Raw genomic sequence first — 23,710 nt, 5'->3', positions numbered from 1 at the left:
CGGACGGACGCCCGGTGAGGCGGCGTGGTGCGAGCTCGGCAGAGAGCGGGAGGGCCGGGGAGGCTGCGGCGGGGAGCCGCCAGTTAGATCAGGCCCGCGGGGGCGGACTGTTGGAGGTCGCGGGGTTTGAGGCGGGAGCCGAGAAACGCGGTGGTGGTGAGGGGCGCCCAGGAGTAGAGAAATTCAAATAAGGGGGCGCTGGCGCAGGGAGGAAGGGGGTGAAGGTCGGGGGCCGTCCTCGGAGGGTAGGAACTCAGCAACGGGCGGTGTGGGGGGTGGTGGCAGCAGAAGGATGCCACTTCTGCCCGAACCGCAGCAGGACCCGCCGGGCTGCCAGCCGCGTCTGCAGCTGGCCCAGCTCATCAACATGCAGGCGCCGCCCCCTCATCTGCATAGAGCCGCCTGCCCGGGACCCACAGCTTATCTGCATGAGCCCCTCCTGTGGATGCTCGGAGGGGCAGTTCCTAGCTGGGTCCTCACCACACCTTGGGGGACCCTAGGCAGGTCAGCTTTCCCTTTGTCCAGGGGCTCTCGATGGGTTGGGAGGGATTTTTGTCCACTAAGGGACATATGCTAAGGCTTGGACACACTGTGATTGTTAGGATTGTGGAGGGACCAGGCATGTGTGACATCCAGGGGATGCAAGTGAAAAACCCTACAAAACATAAACCTGCTCCTACAACCCAGCATCCTCCAGCCTGACATGCCAGTGGTGACCCTGTGGAGAAGCCCATTGTACCAAGCGTTTTTGGGGGTACATCCACCCACATACTCATGTTTCTGAGTGGGGCAGGACTGGGAAGGCCCATAAGCCAACACACGTGGGCTGTACAGGGTGACAAACACTTTATTTTGTGCGTTTCACAGCGGCGGGCAAGGCCAAAACTGAAGAAAGGACCTGGTTTAGGAGTGTAGGGATGTCTGTGGGCCTCCTTCTGGTGATTCTTGGGGAGCTACCAGGGCATGTTTTTAGGGCTACAGGCCTGGGATGCAGGGGCGGGGAGTCCCCAGATGGATCAAGATTCTCCTGCTGATTAGGGTGGAGGTAGGTTGCTTCAGCCAGCCCGGGCTGAGAAGAAGGGCAGAGAACGTACATAGGAGTCTAGGCGGGAGTGGAACAGCTCACTCTGCACCGTCTGACCAAGGGGGCACAGTGGGTTCTTCACCACCAGCTCCACGTACAGCTGTGGGGAGGAAGGGACTTAAGAACCCAGCTTTGGAGATGCCTCCTTTCCACTCCCCCCAACGTGGTGTGACCTCAGAGGTGTGTGACCCCACACAAAGCACCAGCTGAGAGGGGAGGAGGGATGCATGGCGGTGCCCAATGACCCACCCTCCCTCCACCCCAGGAAACTGATTTCAACAGTAGGAGTTGACAAGGGAAGCTGGTGACCCCCAGGGTTGTTCAGGGGCTTTGGGGAGCAGGACCCTGGGGCCAGCACTGACCGCGCTATAGATGTGATGTAACACATCTCTGATGGGTCCCACACCCAAGTCGGTATTCATGACCACCTTGATCCCAGTGGGCGTCTCGTAGTAGTGGAGTTTGTAACGGCTAGTTTGGAAGGCCAGAAAGCCGTCCTTCCTGTAGAGATGATGAGGAGGAGGCTGTTAAAAAGGGGGAGCCCTCCCCAAGAGAAACTTGGGATCCCCTCAAGGCCCTCCCCCTTCTTGATCTCAGCATGGCAAGACATGGTAGGAGGCTGGGTCAACACACCTCCCATCCACATCCCTCCAGTTATCCCACACCCAAGCTCTCCACTTTGAGACCTGCCCCACCCCACCCCTTGCAAGGCCAGCCCTCCTTGCCACACCCGGACCCTGCCTACATGTCTAGCGGGGACATCTTGCTGACAAACGAGCGGATGGAGAAGAGCATCCCATACATCAGCTTGTACTCCTGCAGGGAGAGGGGGACAGTTACTCTCAGTGGCTGAGAGAGACAGACGGGGTGGGGACTAGCCAGGGTTTGGAGCAGCGGGGCTCGGCCTCTGTGCAACTGGAGATGCGAGGTCCCTCCCGGGCCCTCTTGTCACCTCTTCCTTGGGGATCCCTGCTTGCTTCTTGCGGTGCCACTCGCTGTAGTGCAGACACACTCCATTGCGGTCAAACAGGTACAAGTTGTGCACGGTCATCTGCAAGGCCAGGGGTGTGTGTGCTGGGGGAGCCTCCCTCCGGGACCGCCCCGATCCCGTGCACCAAGGTTCCCAGCCCCCAGATCCATTTCAAACAGGTGGTGATCGGGGGACCCCCACCGCAGGACTCACCGGAACTGCTGAGGGCCCTTCCCGGGCTACTTCCGGTTTCCGAGACGACCCCGCCTTCTCCGGGTCCCTCAAGCTACCGAGACGGAGCTTTAACTCCGCCTATGACTCCGCCTCCCCCTCTCTCAGCCAATCCGTGGCCTTCGAGACCGCGCACGTGCGCCCAGGCCTCCTCAGGCTCCGGAGCGGCTGCGTGCGCGTGGGCGCGCAGGCTGGTGACGTCATCGCGGCGAAAGGGGCGGGGCTGCCAACGGTTTTGAGTGGCGAGGACGGCGGGAGCCGGGCAGGAGGGTGGCGTCGGTCCTGTGGCTTTGCGGGGCTGGGCTCGGGGCAGGGGGCGATCACGTTCTTCACCTTGGCGAGCTGAGGAGCAGAATCGTGGGGAATAGTCGCCGTGGGAAGGACGGTAGTTAGAGTGAGGGTCTCCGGCTAGGCCTGGGGGCGGCGTCTGAGTGAATGACTGGGGGCTCTCAGGGGTTTCTTTTGGAGAGGCGGCGAGGGGGATTCTAGGGAGCCCTTGCTACAGCTTTCCTACCCGGAGGGATCAAGGGGGATTTACAAAGGAGTTACCTGGAGATACAGCGGTGAAGGGGACCGGGTGAGGTTCCTGCCTCCTCCCGGAAAGCCGTAAAACTGTGAAGGGGGCCCATGAGGCAGCTAGACCGAAGCCCTGCCGGGTGGTCTAACTTGAATTCAGTTTGTACATCCTGGGGGTGAGAACTGAAGGGCAGGGCTGACGGTGTGGGTGGCAGGGGCTGCAGGTGGATGTGAAGAGGGGGAGCCTGCAGAGGCGCTGCTTGCCTCTGTGGCCCCTCTTCCTTGCGCCTTCCTTCCTGAGAGCTGGGAAGGAGTGTGCTTTTCCCCTCCATGGGATTTGGAACAGCTGGGAACCTTTGCTGTCACCAGAAAGCCTCCACAGCCTTCTCCCCGAAGGATCCTTGGTGTGGAGTCTTCCTCCTGCCTCCCTCCAGATCCTCCTTGTCTGTGAACAGATGCCCTGTGCCCTCCGTGAAGTGAAGCCAGGCGTTGCCAACCTCCTGCCATCTCTGGCTGTTCCTGCCCTTTTCTCATGGCCTCCTCAGCCCCCAGTTCACCACTCCGCTCAGAGGATCTCCTAAGTGAGTCGTCAGAAGCCCCCGCGCCGAACCAGGTGTCCTCTGAGGTGACAGCCCAGTTGTACACTTCCCTGCACCTGAGCCGGCAGGCGGAGGCCACAGCCCGGGCCCAACTCTACCTACCCTCCACTTCCTCGCCTCCCCCCGAGGCCTTGGACGGCTTGGCCCAAGAGCTGAGCCGCAGCTTGTCAGTTGGATTGGAGAACAACTTGAAGAAAAAGGTGAGGGATGTGTGTGTCTTGAAGGATACCTCCCCCCTCTCCCTCACCCTCCCCGGCTGCCACAGTATCAGACACCAGAATCTTGGAACTGGAGGCAGTCAAAACAAATCGGCTTTGCTGAGATGTGTCAGCTGAGCTCCGTACTCCTGTTGTCCTGCTGTCAGATGGTCTATAAGTACATGGTGGCCCTCTTTCATTCCTTGGGGGCACATGTTGATGAGTGAGAGAATGATCCAGAACACTGTCATTTGGAAACTTGTGCAACACCTTAATATGTTTTGTCAGAGACACCTGCATTTGCAGGGGTTAAGGGACAGATCAGTGCATCGGGACCAGGACCTGTATGGGGATTGAGGGGAGTAGTTTCTTGGGCTCAAAGGGAACTGGGAACTGAAAGATTGAGGCACCATAGGCTAAGATCCTTATAGCTCAAAGCCAATTTTGAGTATATGGCTCAAGCTTTGGATCGGTAAAAACATAGTTTAATCAAAGCCAGACATTATGAAGAAGATAGTGGTTAGTGTGGGATGGAAGAGGTATCACAGTCAGCAGACGGGCCAGGTCTTCCAGAGTTCAGCCAGGGGCTATGCCATCTCTAGGGTGTTTGCTGGTTGCTGTCTGCTTAAGAATGATTGTTGCCCCTTTGGTCTTGTGCCCACCCACTTGACGCATTCATGCATCTTTTTGGTTTCTGCAGGCCTGTGGACACTGAGTCAAGGTTCAGGCCACGCTTCTTGGGTCTGTTTTTTTTTTTTTTAAGATTTATTTTATTTTTATTGAAAAGTCAGATATATAGAGAGGAGAAGAGACCAGAGAAGAGAAGAGAGGAAAATCTTCCATCCGTTGATTCACTTCCCAAGCGGCTGCAATGGCTGAAGCTGAGCCAATCAGGAGCCAGGAGCCTCCTCCAGGTCTCCCACATGAGTGCAGGGTCCCAAGGCTTTGGGCCATCCTTGACTGCTTTCCCAGGCCACAAGCAGGGAGCTGGATGGGAAGTAGGGCTACTGGAATTAGAACCAGCTCCCATATGGGATCCCTGAGCATGCAAGGCAAGGACTTTAGCCTCTAGGCTACCTTGCTGGGCCCCTTGGGTCTGTTTTGTTTTGCTTGTTCTTCCAGGTGCACGAGTAAAACTTTTTTTTTAAAAGATTATTTTTATTGCAAAGTCAGATATACAGAGAGGAGGAAAGACAGAGAGGAAGATCTTCCATCCAATGATTTACTCCCCAAGTGACCGCAATGGCTGGTTCTGTGCCAATCCGAAGCCAGGAGCTTTTTCGGGTTTCCCATGCAGGTGCAGGGTCCCAAGGCTTTGGGCCATCCTCCACTGCTTTCCCAGGCCACAAGCAGGGAGCTGGATGGGAAGTGGGCCTACCAGGATTAGAACTGGCACCCATATGTGATCCCAGTGTGTTCAAGGCGAGGACTTTAGCCACTAGGCTACCACGCTGGTCTCAGGAGTAAAACTTCTAAGAATCTGGGCATAGGTAGACGACAAATGGTCCCCCAACTGTGTGTTATTTCAAAGTGGCTTTTGTTCTAGGATGGTTCTAAGCACATCTTTGAGATGGAGAGTGTTCGGGGTCAGCTGCAGACCATGCTCCAGACCTCTCGCGAGACAGCCTATAGTAAGTACCACTTGCCTTGAGCTGGGAGGGAGAGAGAGCCTTCGAGGCAAGCACTGAGAGATGAGAGCAGGAAGAGGAGGAATCTTCCAGAAGTGGCTCCTATCACAGTGGGAGGAGGAAAGGGGAGACAAAGGAAGGTGCTCCTCTCCTCCCTGAGTGGTCTCTGTCCCCATCCTTACCCGACCCTGCCTGTGGGATCCCTCTGGCTGCTGCAAGAGATCCCCTCACTCCAGGTGCTGCCCTAGAGAGACGGGATGAAGATTCCTTCGACAGTGACAGCACAGCCACCTTACTCCAGTGAGTTCTTCCTGGGCTCTTCCCATCTTCTAAGAATTTGCTTCCTGGAGCCAGCGCAGTGTCCTAGCAAGCTAATTCTCCACCTGTAAACACCAGCCTCCCATGTGGCCAGCAGTTTGTGTGTCCCAGTTGCTCCACTTCTGATCCAGGCTGAGAAAACAGTGGAAGACGACTCAAGTCCTTGGGCCCCTGCACTCATGTGGGAGACCTGGAGGAAGCTTCTGGCTTTCAGTTGGCTCAGCTTCAGCCATTGAGGCCATTTGGGGAGTAAACCAATGGATGGAAGACCACTGTCTCCCCTCTGTCTATTAAAAAAAAAAAAAAATCTGCCTTTTAGATAAAAATAAGTCTTGAAAAAAAAAAGTTCTCTTCCGTAGTTCTCCAGGCACCGATTTGGTGACTATAAAAGCCTAAAGCTCCCAGTTGTCACTCTTTCCTGTCTTCTACCTTGTTTACTCCTCCAGGGACTGGGTTTCTGCTGCCAGAACTTGGCTGTGTCTCAGCCTCCAGTTGTCCTCCTTTCAGAAGAAACCACTCTGTTTCTGTGGAGATTTTTATTCCAGAATGTGCTATAGCCCAAGGCCAGGGAGCTTTTACAGCCAGGGCCCATTTGAATGTTTATAATGTCATTCGCAGGATATGCAAAATTATTGACTTAAACATTAGCCTATGGTTAAGTTTATGGAGTTTCTTGTCCTGCCTGCTATTGCCTTGGCAGGGCCAGACCAAATGACATTGAAGCTATCACACAGCCTGCAGGTCAACATTCCTCACTCCTGCTACAAAGAATTAAAGCATTATAAGCATCTTAGAGTGACCCACCAACCTATCTTTTTAGTTTTTTTAAAGATTTATTATTTGAGAGGAAGAGTTAGAGAGAAGGGGGAGAGATAGAGATCTTCCATCCATTGGTTCTCTCCCCCAAACGGCTGCAACTGCCAGGGTTATGCCAACCTGAAGCTAGGTACATCTGGGTCTCTGACTTATCTGTTATAAGTGGGTGACAGGGGTCCAAGGACTTGGGCCATCCTTTGCTGCTTTCCCAAGTGCATTAGCAGGGAGCTGGATGGGAAGTGGCATGCTAGGCCACCACCAGGCACTCCTATGGGATGCTGGTGTCACAGGCTTAACCTGCGCACCAGCCATGCTGGGGCTCAGTAGTTCCTTCATGTGTAAGATACTACTGTTGGACTGGTGCATTGCCAAAGCTCCCCTGGCTCAAACATTCTCTGATTGGCTCAGTACACGGCCCCTGCAAGACTTCCCTTCACCCAGCTCGGCGCAGGCTCTAGAGGAGTTGTTCCCTCGTTACACCAGCCTTCGGCCTGGACCCCCACTCAATCCTCCGGACTTCCAGGGGCTGAAAGATGCGCTGGATTCAGAACATACCCGCCGCAAGGTAAGAGCTGGAGGTTTCCTTTGGAAAGCAGTGGAGATTAGAAACCAGGAACTTGAGAGCTGGAAAGAGCAGAGGGTTAAGAACCTAAAACCTGGATTTTGTCCAAAGGTTTCTAAATGGTTTCTTCTTCTTCTTCTTCTTCTTTTTTTTTTTTTTCTTTAAGATTTATGTTTTTGTTTGGAAAGGCAGATATACAGAGAGAAGAAGACACAGAGAGGAAGATATTCCGTCTGATGGTTCACTCCCCAAGCGGCCACAGCGGCTGGAGCTGAGCCAGTCCAAAGCCAGGAGCCAGGAGCTCTTCCGGGTCTCCCGCGCAGATGCAGAGTCCCAAAGCTTTGGGCTGTCCTCAATTGCTTTCGCAGGGAGCTGAATGGGAAGCAGGGTGGCCGGTATTAGAACTGGTGACCATATGGCATCCCAGTGTGTGCAAGGTGAGGACTTTAACCACTATGCTATTGCGCCAGGCCCTAAATGGTTTCTTCTTTAACTACCCAGCTAATGTGGTTATTGTAGAGCAGACTTTCCCTCTAGCTGTCAATCTGCTCTCTTATTCTTCCATGTAGCTTATCACTCTTAAATATGAGGGCACTTTAAAGAGTTCATGGGGGGGCCCAGCGGCGTGGCCTAGTGGTTAAAAGTCCTCGCCTTGAACGTGCCGGGATCCCATATGGGCGCTGGTTCTAATCCCGGCAGCTCCACTTTCCATCCAGCTCCCTGCTTGTGGCCTGGGAAAGCAGTGGAGGATGGCCCAAAGCCTTGGGACCCTGCACCCGTGTGGGAGACCCGGAAGAAGTTCCTGGTTCCTGGCTTCGGATCGGTATAGCATCGGCCATTGTGCTCACTTGGGGAGTGAATCATCGGACGGAAGATCTTCCTCTCTGTCTCTCCTCCTCTCTTTGTATATCTGACTTTCCAATAAATAAATAAATCTTTAAAAAAAAAAAGAGTTCATGGGAAATCGACTTAACAGATAAGTTATATGGGCAGAAACATTTTCAAACGTGTACACAGTTTACCTGTAACAGGGAGCTTCTGAAGGCCTTTCTCCTTGTTTGCTTCTGTACTCTGTAAAGGTCTTTAGTACCCTGTCTTGCTCAATACCAGTTTCTGATGGTGTAGAATATTCCTGACACATGGAAACCCTCTGCACATGTTTATTGAGTGGACAGCTAAGTTTGCCAGTGTGTGCAAAGGATTTGTTGTTCTAGGTGATTTGATTGGTGTTAGCTCCATCGGCTTCTGCCTCGGGGTCTGGAGGGGACAGTGGGACAAAGTAAAGGGGCAGAAACACTGATTGTAACTTTGGGCCCTGTGTCTCATCTGCTTGAGTCTGCTGAGCATGCGTGGAAGGTTTCCCCTTCGTGCTCGAGGTGTGAGCTCCTGAAGACAGGAGTGGCCCTGCACCTCTGCTCAGAGGCCTATGGGGATTTTTTTCTTAGGAGATCCAGGGGAGGAAAGAGCCTCACTGAGCCCTTGTTTCCTGGGAAGTTAAAAGGAGACCTTGGGCCTCCAGCGTGCTAATCCCAGAATTCCTGACTCTCCCTGTCCAAGCCTTCCCCTGCTCTTCCCAAGGCATCGCCGCTTCTCCCACAGGGAGCTGGATCACGTGGCTCCAGCAAGGATCTAACCCCCAGAACCCTCACTCTTCTTCCAGCATTGCGAGCGCCACATTCAGAATTTGCAGACCCGGGTGCTAGAGCTCCAGCAGCAGCTGGCCGTGGCTGTGGCTGCTGACCGCAAGAAAGATGTCATGATTGAGCAGCTGGACAAGGTGCCAGGAACAAAAGGCGGGTGGGCCCCTCTCTGGTGAACGTTAGGGATTAATGAAAAAGGGAGTGGCCAGCCAGTGTTTTCTTTGTTCCTGCTAACAGCTAGGGGAGTAGGTGCATTTACTGACAACTGGGAGAAGGTACCTGTTGATCTTGCTCTCTGTGGTTGCAGAGAAAAAGCTATATTACAAAAGGTAGCTATTTTTAATTTGAGCAAGACAAAGCTCCCAATCCATCGGTTCACTCACCAGATGCTCCTAACAATGTGAGCTGGGCCAGGCTATGAGCTGGGAACTCAATCTGGGTCTTCCTTATGGATGACAGCAGTCCACCTCCTTGATCCGTCACCTGCTGCCTCCAAGAGTACACAGTAGCAGGAAAGTGGAATTGGGACCATAGCCAGGACTCAAACCCAGGCACTGCCATAGGGGATGGTAGCACCACAATGCTCACTGCCTAGAAAGGTACTTGAAACTTCATTTTCCTTGCTTTTCCTGAGACCTTGGCCCGTGTAGTGGAAGGCTGGAACCGGCACGAGGCTGAGAGAACAGAGGTGCTTCGGGGACTTCAGGAAGAGCGCCAGGTGGCAGAACTCACCAGAAGCAAGCAGCAAGAGGTGAGTGACCTGGGCTACATGGCAGCTGTGGGCGGAAGGGGCAGGAGTACCAGAAGTGGGGTTCCTGTCAGCCTCACCTCATTCGTGCAGTACCTCTCCTGCCAGCCTTTGTACCCTGTCTCTTTCCCTGCCAACTTTCTGCCATTACCCCTTGCATGGATGATGTCTTTGTTTTCTCACATCACGTGGTTATCTCTTCTCTTGGACCCCCAAATCCTTTTGCTTCAAGTTGACATTGTTAGTTTCCGTCAGTTCCTCTGTCCTGTGTTTGTCTTTCCCGGAAAGACAGTGACCCGCCTGGAACAAAGCCTTTCCGAGGCCATGGAGGCCCTGACCCGGGAGCAAGAAGCTGTTCGGCTGCAGCAGCAGGAAAGAGAGACACTGGTGAGAAGGCTGGGCCGGACTGACGCTGCCAGAAGCTCTTGCACCGTGTCCATCTAGAGCACTATGGGCGGTTGGCAGGTTGTGGGAATTTATATCAACTTGCACCAGGGCAGCATTCATCACAGTGGGTTCCTTAGAACACTAGTTCTACTCAGTATTCTACACAAAGCTCCGCCAGCAGCTAAGTGTGAGAGGCCCCTACCAGTCATCAAGAGAACATTGGAATCATCTGGGGACTTGTTTTTCCAATAGAGATTTCTAGACCCTGTTCCCATAGGGTTTGATTTAATAGCTATTGGGATAGGCTTTGGGAAACCAAGTGCTTTTCAGAGCTTTCCTGGGTAAAGTTGTTCAGCCTAGTTTAGGAACCCTAACCTAGAGGAGAACCGGAAATGGTAGAGATTTCTGAGCGCTGAAATGAAGTGAACCTCATGAGTTAGCAGCCAGGCTTGGGACTTGCTGCTGCAGGCCACATGTGTGCTATTTGTGTTCTGGTTCTGGACCCCTTCATGGGCTGATCAGCAGCGCCCCTAGCAGTGTGGCTGCCTGCTTTACTCATGACTATGGGCTGGACTTTTCTAGTCTGTGTAGAATTTCTTCTGATGGTAACAGAGATGGCTGTTGTATACTGCATACTGCCTATATGCTAAATACTTCACTATCCATTTGATTGTAGTCCTTGCAAGGTAGACCCCATTATGATCTCCATAGTGCAAATAAGGGGATGTGTCTAAGAACACACAGTAAATGATAAAAATGGGATTCAAACTCAGATCCGACTCAGGTCTTCTAACTCTGGAACCACACCTCTTATCTATTGTACGGTAATCCTGGGAGCTTGTCAACACCTCTTTTTACTAGGCATGCTTTTCAATAGATAGCACTGATGGGGGGCCGGGGCCAACTGTTGGTCTACTACAGATCTGTGTTTTATCTGATACTACAGGAAGAGGAAAGGCAAGCCCTAACCCTGACGTTGGAGGTGGAGCAGCAGCGGAGCCGTGCCCTACAGGAAGAAAGGGATGCTGCTCGGGCTGGGCAGCTGAATGAGCATCGCAAGCTGGAGGCCCTGCAGGTGGCCCTGGAGGAAGAGCGGCAGACCTGGGCTCAGCAGGAGCGTCAGCTGAAAGAGCGCTGCCAGGCACTGCAGGAGGAAGGCCAGGCTCAGCTGGAAAGGGAGAAGGTGCAGGTGGCAGCTGGGAGAGTTGGGAACGGGGCAGAGATGGAAGGCAAAGTCATCAAATGGGGTGGAGGTGGATAAAACGGAGGACGTGGGGTGAGTCAGGAAGCATCAAACGCATGGAGGGCAGGAGAGTGAAGTCAAACAGAGACAGCTGGGAAGAGACAGAGAGTGTGGCTTTTGTTTAGGGGATGGGAGGATGAATTGGGGGATTGAAGTCACTGGGAGAGGGGAGTGAAGTGTGCATGTGTGTTTGCCTTGCACAGGGGAGCAGCCAGAGGGAGGCCCAGGCTGCGCGGGAGGCGCAGCAGCAGCTGGCCCTGGCACGCTCCGAGGTGCGGCGGCTGGAAGGAGAGCTGGACACGGCCCGGAGAGAGAGGGACGCCCTGCAACTGGAAATGAGCTTGGTGCAGGTCAGCAGGCGGGGGCTCCCAAACTCACGTTTCCAAGTTGTGGGGAGGAGGCTTGAGGCTCAGGGATCTCTTGGTGGTCATGGGGGACGCCCCCATTTCCGGCATCCGGGGTTTGTTCCACTGTATCCATCTGCCTTATGCTGCTGTAACACAGCATCTGAGACTGGGCACTTTCAAAGAACAGAAAATCATTTCCTGTAGTTCTGGAGGCCCAGACATCCAAGGTTAAGGGACTTGCGTGTCTGGTGACGGCCTCCTGCTGTGTTAGAGTGTGGAAAAGACATCACGTGGTGAAGGCACAAAAGCTCAAAGACACAGACTCCTGTGACCACCATTCATCCGTTTCTGAGGACAGAGCCCTCAGGACCCGAACAGCACCGAGTCCCTGCTGCTAGACTGGGGGTGGCGTCTCCCACACATTCAAAGCCACAGCAAACTGCTTCTGTGCAGTGTGTGTTATACTCTGAATCACAGAGCTGCTTTCCTCACGTGTATCAGACTGAGCTAGTGTTACATCTATTAAACATGCCTTCTTTTATTTAAGATTTGTTTATTTGAAAGTTAAAATTACAGAGAAATGGGGAGAGACAGATTTTTCATCTGTTGATGTTTTCCATCATCATTTGGCCTTCCCAAATGGCCACAATGGCCCAGGCTGGACCAGGCCAAAGCCAGGAGCTTCTTCTAGGTCTCCAACATGTGTGCAGGAACCTGAGCACTTGGGGCATCATCTGTTGCCTTTCCCAGGCTGTTAGCAGGGAACTGGACTGGAAGTACAGCAGCCAGGGCTTGAAGAGATGCCCATACAGGATATCAGTGTCGCAGGCAGGTGAACACTATCATCAAAGACCTGATTGCAGTTGAGTCAGCTTTATAGTTCTCATGACCTGAATAGCCTGTGTTAATCCCTCTGAGTGGTTAGGGACCCTAAAGGGCAATGCTTATTTTCTTTTTTTTTTTAAAAGATTTATTTTTTTATTATTTTTGTATTGGAAAGGCGGATATACAGAGAGGAGAGACAGAGAGGAAGATCTTCCATCCGATGATTCACTCCCCAAGTGAGCGCAACGGGCCGATACCATGCCAATCCGAAGCCAGGAGCCTCTTCCGGGTCTCCCACGCAGGTGCAGGGTCCCAAAGCCTTGGGCCGTCCTCGACTGCTTTCCCAGGCCACAGGCAGGGAGCTGGAAGGGAAGCGGGGCTGCCGAGATTAGAACCGGCACCCATATGGGATCCCGGGCGTGCTAGGTGAGGACCTTAACCACTGCACCACCGCGCTGGGCCCAATGCTTATTTTCTTACCCTGTTCCTATAATAACATATGGCAGAGCTGTACTCAAAATTTGTGGGTCCGGCACAGTAGCCTAGCGGCTAAAGTCCTCACCTTGCATGCTCCGGAATCCCATGTGGGCTCTGCTTCTCATGCCGGCTGCTCTACTTCCCATTCAGCTCCCTGCTTGTGGCCTGGGAAAGCAATAATAAATGACCCAAAGCCTTGGACGCTGCATGCATATGGGAGACCTAGAAGAAGCTCTTTGCTCCTAGCTTCAGATTGGCTCCACTCCGGGTATTGCTGCCACTTGGAGAGTGAATCAAAGGATGGAGGCTCTTTCTATCTCTCCTTCTCTCTGTAAATCTGAATTTTTAATAAAAGTAAATAAATCTTTAAAAATGAACAAATGGGGCCTGGCACAGCAGCCCAGTACTTAAATCCCCAACTTGCAGGTGCTGGGATCCCATATGGACACCAGCTCATGTCCTGGCTGTCCCACTTCCCATCCAGCTCCCTACTTGTGACATGGGAAAGCAGCAATGGATGGCCCAAAGCCTTGGAAACCTGCACCCACATGAGAGACTTTCCAATAAAAATAAATCTTAAAAAAAAATTAAGTGTTTCTCAAAGTCTAATTATACCAAGGCTGGTAATGTGGTATGGTGAGTTAAGCCACTGCCCACAGTATCAGCATCTTATATGGGTGCCGGCTTGAGTCCTGGTTGCTCTACTGCTTCCCCAGGCCATAGGCAAGGTGCTGGATGGGAAGTGGAGCAGTCAGGACATAAACTGGCAGCCATTTGGGATGCCAGTGCTTGCAGGCGGAGGATTAGCCAATTGAACCATCATGCTGGCCCCCAAAAACACTTTGCTTCTAGCAGCTCGCAGGGAACAGGGTGCTGTCAGGGAACAGGGTGTTGCTACCTTGAGGCCTGCTGACACAGGCTCTGAAAGGGATCTACCAAAGTTTCTCACAGTTACAAAAACATATTGCTTTTGCCCCTTTTTTGTCTTGTGCTCAGATAAGGGTTTAAGAAGGAAAGGGCACTCCTCTCACTGCTTGTGGCTCATTCTTTCTTCCTCCTCAGGCCTCTCCAGCAGAGCTGAGCTCACTTGTCCCATCTTCTTCCACTCCCAGGCCCGCTATGAAAGCCAGCGGATCCAGATGGAATCAGAGCTGGCGGTGCAGCTGGAGCAGCAGGTGACAGAGCGGCTGGCGCAGGCCCAGGAAAGTAGCATCCGACAGGCCGCCTCCCTGCGGGAGCATCACAGGTGCTTAGAACTCGCAGGATGTCACTTCTCTCAGACCCGCTCACAGGCCACACCTCCATTCTCGAGGCTCCCTTTACTTTGCTTGCTTTTTCTTTTTCTTTTTTTTTTTTCTTTTTTTCATTTTTAAAGGTTTATTTGAAAGATCTTTCAGGCCCAGCGCAATAGTGTAATGGTTAAGGTCCTCGCCTTGCACACGCCAGGAACCCATGGTCACCGATTCTAATCCCGGCCTCCCTGCTTCCCATCCAGCTCCCTGCGAAAGCAATCGAGGACGGCCCAAAACCTTGGGTCCCTGCACCTGTGTGGGAGACCCGGAGGAGCTCCTGGCTCCTGGCTTCAGATTGGCTCAGCTCCAGCCATTGTGGCTGCTTGGGGAGTGAATCACCAGATGGAGGATCTTCCTCTCTGTCTCTCCTCCTCTCTGTATATCTGCCTTTCCAATAAAAATAAACAAATATTTTTTAAAAAGAAAAAGAATGACAGATCTTTCATCTACTGCTTCATTCCCTAAATGACCACAATGACCAGGGCTGGACCAGCCTGGAGCAGGAGCCTGGAACTCCATCCAGGTCTCCCACATGGATGGCCGTGGCTCAAGCAGTCAATCCATCTGCTGCTGCTTTCCCAGAGCATTAGCAGGGGAATCAGGTTGTAAATTGCAGGCAGCTGAAACGATCTTGTGCTCATATGGTATGCGAGCGTCACAGGCTGTGGCTTAACTCGCTCGGCCACAGTGCCGGCCAATTGCTTACCTGCTGTTGGGGCGGAGGCTGCCGTCAGGTGTTCAGTGAGAGGAGGACATGCCTGGGAATTCTCATTCCTTGGGGAACAGCCCTTGATAAAATCCTGAAGGGTGTGGGGTCCTGAAGGAACAGTGCTGAGCTATGTCCTCTGCTGCTTGGAACTGCTGTCCCGGCTTGAGCCTCCTCCTCATCTTCATCTCACTTCTCACCCTCACTCACTTGCCTGTTCTTTCCAGAAGCTCTTCTGAAATAAACCACTGGCCCATAAGCCTTGACCACTCTCTGCTCCCAGGGAGCCGTCTTCATCCTTATCTCTCTGCTGGGCCCTGGCTATGCTATGCTGGCACTCCTTGGCTCTGTTTCTTTCTCGCATTCCCACAGTCTGGCTTTGCTCATGCAATCACTCCTTCCATCCCTGGGCTGAGTCCTCTTTCCCCCACCTGTGTCTCTTCAGGAAGCAGCTACAGGATCTCAACGGGCAGCACCAGCAAGAATTGGCCGCTCAGCTGGCTCAGTTCAAGGTGGAAATGGCGGAGCAAGAGGAGAGGCAGCAACAGGTGGCACAGGACTACGAGCTCAGGTGCTAGACGCCAGCCCGTCCTCGTGGACGGGGCAAAGGGGTACATCCCCAGCTCCTTCCTCTTGGAAATTGGTGCGGGCTCCTTTCAGCAGGGCCTACGTCCGCCTTTCGACCTGGGCTCTTAGCTTTGCAAACCCTGCTTCCCGAAAGGCCCCACATCACCCCTTCTCCCCTTTCTCTCCCTCCAGGCTGGCTCGGGAGCAGGCGCGAGTGCGAGAACTGCAGAATGGGACGCGACAGCTGGAGCAGCAGCGCACAGAACTGGTGGAGCGACTCCAGGCCATGTTGCAGGCCCACTGGGATGAGGCCAGCCAGTTGCTCAGCGCCTGTCTTCCGCCTGCTGACCCTCCGGTAGGTACACGCTGTCCCTTGACCAGAGTGTCTCCAAGTTTCCTTTAGAGGTCTCACCAACAGAACTCTTCCCTAACCGTGGCTCCCCAGGCTGGCCCTATCACCTGTCCCAAGGGTGATGACTAATTTGTGGTACTAATGTTCAGGAGTGATAGCTGAATTCAGTATAGGACTACAGATTTCTTGCCGAGTTCTGCCCTCAGTGGGATACAGGGTCTTAGCCCAGCCATTCTGTATTGCCGTCTCCTGCTCCCTTCTTTTAATCATGACATTTGTATTACTAGTTGAAAAGTTCCGGGGGAGGCAGTTGTCTGACGGGGATGAAGACACTGCCTGTGGTCTCCACATCCCAGACTAGAGTGCCTGGGTTCAAGTCTTGGTATGACTCCTAATTCGAGCTTCTTGGTAGCGCACACCCTGGGAGGAGGCAGGTGAGATGACTCAAGTAGCTGGATCCCTGCCACCCACATGGGAGAATCAGATGGAGTTCTTGGCTCCAGTCCTGGCCCAGCACCAGCCGTTCTGGGTATTTGGTTGGGGGAGGGTGAATCAGCAGATGGGAGCTCTGTGTATATCTGCCTTGCAAATAAATAATCTTGTGTTTTTGTGTTTTGTTTGCTTTTTACAATAGGCAATAATGTGCACTTGATTTTTTTTTAAAAAGTCCAAAAATGCTCAAGGAGGTATAGAGTCAAAAGTTACCTAATTCTTGTCCCTCCCTGGAAGCCACTGCTACACAGGGTCTCCGCTGCCTTCCCCTTCCGTTCCCCACACCAGATGGTCACCTGCTGTACTTGCTGTAGGAGCTTAGATCAACTAAGCACTTTCTGGTGGATGTCATAGTTTCCTGTAGTTTGCATCTACAAACAATGCTTCAGTCAATTTCAAACCATGTCTGTCTAGCTAGAACATTTCTAGAAATAGGATTGTAAGATTAGCAATGAGCAGTTGAATATTTGATAGAAATTTAATAGATGTGACACAACCCCCTTTTTCAGAAAGGTCTAGTAATTTGTAATCCTATTAATGTGACTGTACCATGCCTCATATGTTTGTGAAAATTTAATTTTTAAAAAAAATTTGTTTTCATTTTTATTTAAAAGGCAGATTTACAGAGAGGAAGAGAGACAGACAGAGACAGATCTTCCATCTGCTGATTCACTCCCCAAATGGCAGCAATAGCCAAATTTAGGCTGGTCCAAAGCCTGGAGTTTTCCAGGTTTACCACATGGGTGCAGGGTCCCAAGTACTTGGCAAATCTGCTGCTGCCTTCACGGTACATTAACAGGGAGCTGGAGCAGAAGTGGAGTAGCTGGGATGTGAATCAGCACCCTTATGGATGCCAGCACCATAGGCGGAAGTTAAACCTACTAGGCCGTGATGACAACTCCCCGTGCCTCATGTTAAAACCCACAAAGCTTTGAGCCTTGTTTCCGTGTGTCTCTTGGCCAGGTTCCTCCTGCCGACCCCTCCAGCCTTGGGCCCCGAGAGCCAGAAAAGGGGGAGAAGCACTTCTGGACTGTGCCCCCTGTGGCTGTGGCCCTGAAACCTGTTCTGCAGCAGACCCGGGAGGCAAGGGAGGAGCCACCCAGGGAACCCCCACTTCTCGGTAGCCCCTCCTCAGACCTCAGCCTCTTCCTGGGACCCCCCTTCCACAGCCAGCATTCCTTCCAGCCCCTGGAACCCAAACCTGATCTCACTCCACCCACAGGTAATTGGGGGCAGAAATGACTGGGGTTCCCTTTATGTGTGCATGGGGTGGTCCCCTCTATGAGGACTAGAGCCTTTTGTTTCTTAGTGAGCATAAGTTACACTAGCAGAAAATCTGTTCATGTTGGTTCAAATGTAAGAAGAGTTCATGGACATGCAGTGTAGCTGGGCATCGTGAGGACAAGGGGTGGTGCCAGGAGCTGAGGCCTTGCACAGATGCTTCCCCTCACTCATGACTTTGACTTGCACCTGGGCTTGACCCATTATGACTAGCCCAGGTCCTGAACACTTACAGAGAGAGACACTGTGTCCCAGGTCCCTAGGTTCAGTAAAGAAGTCATTGTTTGGATCACCTGACCTGGGGTTTAGCATTCACCCCAGCAAAGTTAGCCGTGACTTAGGCAGATGGATATGCCAACCTATGCCAGGTTCAGAATGAGGAATGAATTATAGCATAACTTAAAAGTTTTTGTTTATGTGCTACTAATAAAGAACAGGGCCAGGCCTGTTCATCACTTCTGCTTCAAGTGCTCCCATGGGTATTTGGTGTTGGAGCCCAACAGCTTGCTTCTGTCTTCCTTTCTGACAGCTGTGCTGTCATGTTCCGCCCTCCCCTCTGCATCTCTTTCAAATTACCTTCGTCCTGTTCTCCTAACTGATGGTCCTCTTCCATTTATTAGGCCCCTGTCTTCTGGGCATTGTGTAAGTTGGTTTATGGCAGGCCCTCCCCCTCTCCCAACAGCACACACCTACCCACACGCCCCTGTCTCCCTCTCCAGCCGAGGCCTTCTCTGCCCTCGAGGCCTTCCACTCAGATCATGGAGCAGAGCGGCCATTCCCCGAGGAGGAACCCGGATCTGATGGAGATGGCTTCCTGAAGCAAAGCCTGCCGCCGGCCTCCCAATTGGAGGGCCTCAAAAACTTCTTGCAGCAGGTGAGACATTCCACCTGCTGGGCCACCTCGCTGTCTTCTGTGTGTGCTGGCTCCTCTTGCCAGCCCCACGAATCCAGGCCTCTGGCACCATTCTCCTTAGAGGACCAGTCCTTTGTCTCAGCGTCTCACTCTCGTTTCTGTTCTGTAATTCCCTCCTGGATCCTGGACCCTACCAACCCCAACCCTCATTCACACTGCTCCCTGGTCTATCTTGTCCCCCTAGCTGCTGGAGACAGCTCCACAGAGCAACCCCTCGGTTGATCTGTTGCCCCCTAAGACTGGTGAGTTCAATGCCAAGGAAGGGTGGGAGTAGGGCCCACTCAGGATGGGCACCGGGTTTCCGGGAGCTGCTGGGTGATGGAACTCGATGCGCTGCCCCTCATTCTCAGGGTTCTTTCTTCTGCTAGGTACACGGACTGCCCCCTCGTGGGAGGACGCCCCTCAAGTGCCACGTCTTCCACCCCCTGTCCACAAGACCAAAGTCCCCTTAGCCATGGCATCCAGTCTGTTCCGGGCCCATGACTCTTCACAATCACAAAGCAGCGGTCCTGGCAGGGGCACCCCAGACAGAGGTGAGCAGGTCATGGCTTCCCAGCCTGTACCTAGCGCTTTGGGCTCTGCAGGACCCCTGGGGTGATGGGAGGAGGACTGGGGCGAGGTTACCAATCTGCTGCTCTCCAGGTGGAGACAGGCCAGCCTCCCCGAAGCAGCTGATGGAGGTGTCCCAGCTGCTGCGGCTGTGCGAGGCTCGGGGCTGGGGGGCTCTGCCTGCTGAGGACCTGCTGCTGTACTTGAAGAGGCTGGAGCACAGCGGGTATGGGCCTGGCAAGAGGGGCGGTAGACATGGTGCGGGCAGGGACACGGAGTGGGGGTGGCGCATACTACATAGCCTGTCATTCACTGGGAAAAAGTGAGGAGTAGACCCCCGGGGTCCTCCTCTCACTGAATCTTCTTCCCTTCTGTCTCTGCCTCTCTGCTGCTCTTTTTTTTTTTTTTTTCTTTTTGTTAATATTTCTTTTCATCTACTTGAAAGAGCAATAGAGATCTTCCCTCCACTGGTTTTCTCATGAAATGTTTGCAACAGCCAGGGCTGGGCCAAACTGAAGCCAGGAACCAGGACCTCCATGGGTTTCCCCTGTGAGCAGCAGGGACCCAAGCACTTGAGCCTTTTCCTGCTGTCCCCTAGAGTGCATTAGCAGGAAGCTGGATTGGAAGCAGAGGAGGGAGTCAATCCCAGGCGTTTCAGTGGGGACGCGGCTGTCCTAAGAGATGGTCTGACCTGACATAGCACCCACCCGAGCTGCCTTTCCCTGAGAAGAACCTCTTTTCCCCTTGTCTCTCTGCTGTGGTTTCTCCCCTCCCCTACCTTTCTATCCTGCAACTTAGAAGCCAGACACCCAGGCTGCCATAACTCGTTGTTTGAGTCCACTAAGGTCTCCCCTTCAGTCTCCAGTTCTACTGTGGTTTTCCTAATTCTTAGCAGGTGGACTTGGCCAGCAGCTCTGCCCTGCAGTGTTAGCTAGGGTCGACGGGGTGAGGGGAGGGCAGCGAGCAGCTCCCTGTCCTCACAGCCCTGTTTTGTGCGGCAGGACTGATGGCCGAGGGGACCATGTCCCCAGAAGGAATGCAGACTCCCGCCTGGGTGAGATGCCCCGGAAAGAGGTGAGGGAAAGTCGGGCAGGGAGCTGGGGAGAGTAAGGTTGCCTGACTGGGTCCTTCAGCTCCACCTGCCCCTGGCCTTGCTGAGTGGGGTGTGGGCAAGGAGAGTTCATGATGCCAACTTGTTCTTCTCTTCCTCTCCCCTCAGATTGCCTCCCAGGCTGTCCCTCGCCGCCTCACCACAGCCCCTAGGACTGAGAAAGTTCCCTCACGCAAGAAGAGTGGAGCCTCTGCCCCTGGCAATGTGAGGGGCCGAGGGGGTGTCTGGAGATAGACGCCCACCCTTCCTCTTTGCTTGCTTCTTCCTCCTCTTGGCATGATCCTATAAGCACGCTGTGGCCTGTGTTAGAACCTGAGACTCAAAGGAATGGGCAAAGTGAAGATCTTATAGGAAGCTACTATGTGAAGGAGACATTTGTTTTTGATGTGTGTTGTATACATATGTATATATGTGATGTCCTACGGGAAGAATACAAGTGCTTACAAGGAAGATGGCCTCTGACTGGCTTCTAGAAGATTTTAGAAGTGTCCAGGTGAGCCTGTGCATCAGATCACAAGGGTAAAACCTGGTCAGTGATGGAATTATGGATGATCCTTATATTTTGAAATACATTTCTGTTTTCTAAATTTTCTAAATATATATGTATAACTTCAATAATCACAAACTGTATCCTTTTTTAATTAAAAGAATAAGTTATTGTATACCAAGTTTCAGTAAAAAGTGGTTGTTAGAGGGAATGTTCGCTTTCCAAAGCAGCTGTTTTTCTGAGGGTGTGCTGGAAGAACTCACACCGGCTGACTGCTTAAAGCAGACATAATGTGGCTGACAGTCTCACTCTAGGGGCTTTCAAACATGTGCAAGAGATTAGCGTGCTGGCAAGGGGTGGGAGGGGAAAAGCCTGTTTGTAAAAGCTTCCATCCCAACGCTCAGCAACACTGACCTAGAAAAGCAGTGTCAGGGAAGTAAAAGACATCTGGGGGCCTTCAGCAAGTTCCTGGAAATTGCAAATCGTGAACATGTTGTAAAGGAGTTCACGTGCAGAAAAAGTGGGTGCAGTCCTAAGGTCAGGGCTCATTTACAGGTTTTGGTTTTTAAATTATTTATTTGAAAAGCGGAGGAAGGACTCTGCCACAAATGCCTATGATGGTCCCAGGTTGGACCTGGGGGTCGGGGTGGGGGACTGAATTCATTCCAGGTCTCCCATAAGGGTGATAGGAACACAGTCACATGAGCCATCCCTTCTGCCTTGCAGGGTCTGCGTTAGCTGGCTGCTGGAGGCGGAACTGGGCACGGAGCTCAGGTGTTCTGATGTGGGATTCACATCAGCATCTTGGGCTGAATGTCTCTTAGTTCCATTTCCACGGGTTTTCGGAAGTAGCCCTCTGCAGGAAGCTAGGTCCCTAATTTTTTGGTGCAATCACAGAAAAACATGTGGTGTGGTTTCCATTACATGGGAAGAGGAGGCCTGGGGCCATCCCAGCTCCCCAGCTGGGGAACATGGTGCAAATGGTGACAGGACAGCCTGGTTTCAGTGCATGTTTGAGGGACTGAATTGATAGATTACAGAATCTATGTGAGTAGGGGAGGGCCCTGCTACTTGACCCAGAATTACTTGGATCTGATTTCTTTCTTGAGTAGTGGGCTAGCACCCAGGGATGGGGTTGGGTGTGTAGCAAGTCGTGGCTTCTCTTACCTGAAGACATGGGACAGCAGCACAAGTCCAGGAAGACAACCAAGTCCTCGCATGGCACAGGGCGACTCACTGGCAAGGACAAGCAAACAAACAAACAAAAAAAAAGCAAACAGGTGCAGGTGTCAATCCGGGCTCAGAGCCAGGTGATCCCCACCTGTCCACCCACCTGCGCAAATGTTTATTTCTGTTTTCTGCCTCAGATGCCTAAAATTGGTTTGATCATGGAGCTGGCGGTGCAGCAAGCTAAGTCTCAGCCTGTGGCACTGACATTCCCTGTGGGCTCCAGTTTATGACCTGGCTGTTCCATTCCAGATCCAGCTCCCTGCTTGTGGCCCTGAAAAGCAGCAGAGGACGGCCCAAGTACCTGGGACCGTGCATCTGCATGGGAGACCTGGTGGAAGCTCCTGGCTTCAGATCAGCTTAGCTGCTGCTGTCGCAGGAATAAACCAGCAGATGGTGGCCCTCGCTCTATCTCTTCTCTATCTTGTAAATAAAAATAAATCATTTTCAAAAAATGGCTTGAGAGCTCGGTACAGTAGCCTAGTGGCCTTGCATGCACTGGGAGCTTATATGAGTGCCAGTTTATAACCCAGCTCACTGCCTGAGGCCTGGGAAAGCAGTCGAGGACGGCCCAAAGCCTTAGGACCCTGCACCCACGTAGGAGACCAGGAACAAGTTCTTGGCTCCTGACTTCAGATTGGCTCAGTTCCAGCCATTGCGACTGCTTGGAGAATGAACCAGCAGATGAAGATGTTTGTATCTCCTTCTCCCTGTATATCTGACTTTCCAATAAAAATAAAATCTTAAAAAAAAAAAAAAAAAAAGGTGTGACCACACATGGCACTATCAGTATGAGGATTTTTTTTTTTTTTTTTTACATTTTAGAAAGTGAGTGAGTCTCCTGGATCCAGCCTGTGAATGCCAGTCGACACACTCCCTATTGTTTCTGACATGAATCCCAGGCAGAATATTCCCTGAAACAGCTGCCCAAGGTAACCACTCCGTGAGAGGGACCTGTGCTCTGTGTGTGTGAGAGCAGAGCCCAAGGAGGCTGGGGAGGAGAGAACATGCACAGGCAAGCAGCGCCCCACTCTCCTTAGTCATCAGGAATGTTCCTAGGTCAAGTGAAGAAGGCTTTCAGGAGTTCTTAAAAAACCCACAGGGCCTAGGTCTGCGCCATTGCTCAACAGGCTGTTCCTCCACCCTCAAGTGCCAGTACCCCACATGGGTTCCAGTTCATATCTTGGCTGCTCCACTACCCATCCAGCTTCCTGCTTACAGCCTGTAAGGCGACAGAGGATGACTCACGTCCTAGAGACCCTGTACACCTACTATGTGGGAGACCTGGAAGACGCTCCAGGCTCCTGGCTTTGGATCAGCTCAGCCATTGAGGCCATTTAGAGAGTAAGCCAGTGGATGGAAGATCTTTCTGTCTCCTCTAAATCTGCCCTTCCAATAAAAATAAATCTTTAAAAAAAAAAAAAGTTTCTTTTAATCCAGAAAAAAAAAAGGATAGGCTTTCAGTTCTGGGTTCACTTAGTACAGATGTTCATTTGGTACAGAACTCTGTGGCCCGAGAACCCATTTGTTGCTGGGGTTGGGTGCACTTGGCAGTGAGCTACATCCGGGTGAAAGGTAACGTGTCATAGCAAAGAAACAGCGACAGCTGGACAAAGTCAGCTTCCCTGGTTTTGGTCCAGAGCATGCGGTCTCTGCTTCCATCTGGTTGTGCAGTTCCGTCATCACTTGAGTTGAAGCAAGATCATTGTCAAGGGGGTCTGCCTGCTGGCAAGGAGGGGAAAGAGTCCAGTGACCTGGAAAAGCCGCACAGACCTTAGTGACATGGCCACATCTGACTGCACCATGAGACTCGGCAGTGTAGCCTAGCTGGGCTATAGTTTTCATTATGCAAGAATGAAGGTGGTGGGGGTGGGGGGAAGGAGTGAGCTGCGGCATGGCTAGCAGTCTGCCTTGAGGAGGACAGAACCTCCCTCAGAGACATCGGGGATCAGTACTTGCCGAGGCCACTCCTGACATCTGTTTGCAGTGACCGTACAGAAAAGGAAAAAGTGCGTTGGATGTCTGAGCATTAGTCCAAGCTGCACAGTGGACCTCACTTCAAGCACAGAACAGTAAATTCAGAAGGAGAAAAAGGTACATTCTAACCAACATTCTAATTGACAAGAGAAAAAGGATATGAAAACC

At 52.4% G+C, this 23,710-nt stretch overlaps 2 protein-coding genes across 7 annotated transcripts; one reads left to right on the top strand and one right to left on the bottom strand.

Annotated features, from left to right (window-relative positions):
- Positions 1–829: 829 nt before the first annotated feature.
- TRAPPC1 (trafficking protein particle complex subunit 1) lies at positions 830–2,359 on the bottom strand. The gene is made up of 5 exons (XM_041000393.1): positions 2,268–2,359; positions 2,037–2,135; positions 1,830–1,900; positions 1,447–1,585; positions 830–1,184 (listed from the first exon to the last, which is right to left on the bottom strand). Exons 2-5 carry the CDS (start codon positions 2,133–2,135, stop codon positions 1,056–1,058), a joined length of 438 nt encoding a protein of 145 aa, XP_040856327.1. The 5' UTR covers positions 2,268–2,359; the 3' UTR covers positions 830–1,055.
- Positions 2,360–2,600: 241 nt separating this feature from the next.
- Positions 2,601–20,498, top strand: CNTROB (centrobin, centriole duplication and spindle assembly protein). 6 transcript variants are annotated; one of them, XM_041001296.1, is made up of 19 exons: positions 2,601–3,600; positions 5,144–5,228; positions 5,462–5,525; positions 6,768–6,924; positions 8,582–8,698; positions 9,196–9,312; positions 9,598–9,696; positions 10,643–10,879; positions 11,143–11,289; positions 13,701–13,834; positions 15,032–15,157; positions 15,346–15,508; positions 16,961–17,219; positions 17,998–18,152; positions 18,376–18,433; positions 18,560–18,724; positions 18,834–18,966; positions 19,742–19,814; positions 19,960–20,498. In XM_041001296.1, exons 1-19 carry the CDS (start codon positions 3,334–3,336, stop codon positions 20,083–20,085), a joined length of 2,682 nt encoding a protein of 893 aa, XP_040857230.1. In that variant the 5' UTR covers positions 2,601–3,333; the 3' UTR covers positions 20,086–20,498. The 6 variants fall into 6 exon arrangements, with proteins under 6 accessions (XP_040857230.1, XP_040857232.1, XP_040857229.1 ...); XM_041001298.1 differs by having other exon boundaries at positions 18,560–18,732; positions 18,860–18,966; XM_041001295.1 differs by having other exon boundaries at positions 5,144–5,232; positions 5,445–5,525.
- The last annotated feature ends 3,212 nt before the right edge of the window (positions 20,499–23,710 follow it).

This window comes from Ochotona curzoniae, unplaced genomic scaffold (assembly GCF_017591425.1).
Source record: "Ochotona curzoniae isolate NIBS_2020 unplaced genomic scaffold, NIBS_Ocur_1.0 scaffold_2453, whole genome shotgun sequence".
In the NCBI taxonomy this organism is placed as follows: domain Eukaryota; kingdom Metazoa; phylum Chordata; class Mammalia; order Lagomorpha; family Ochotonidae; genus Ochotona; species Ochotona curzoniae.
The sequence above is the reverse complement of the archived record's forward strand: the minus strand, read 5'-3'. Positions and strand labels throughout refer to the sequence as shown.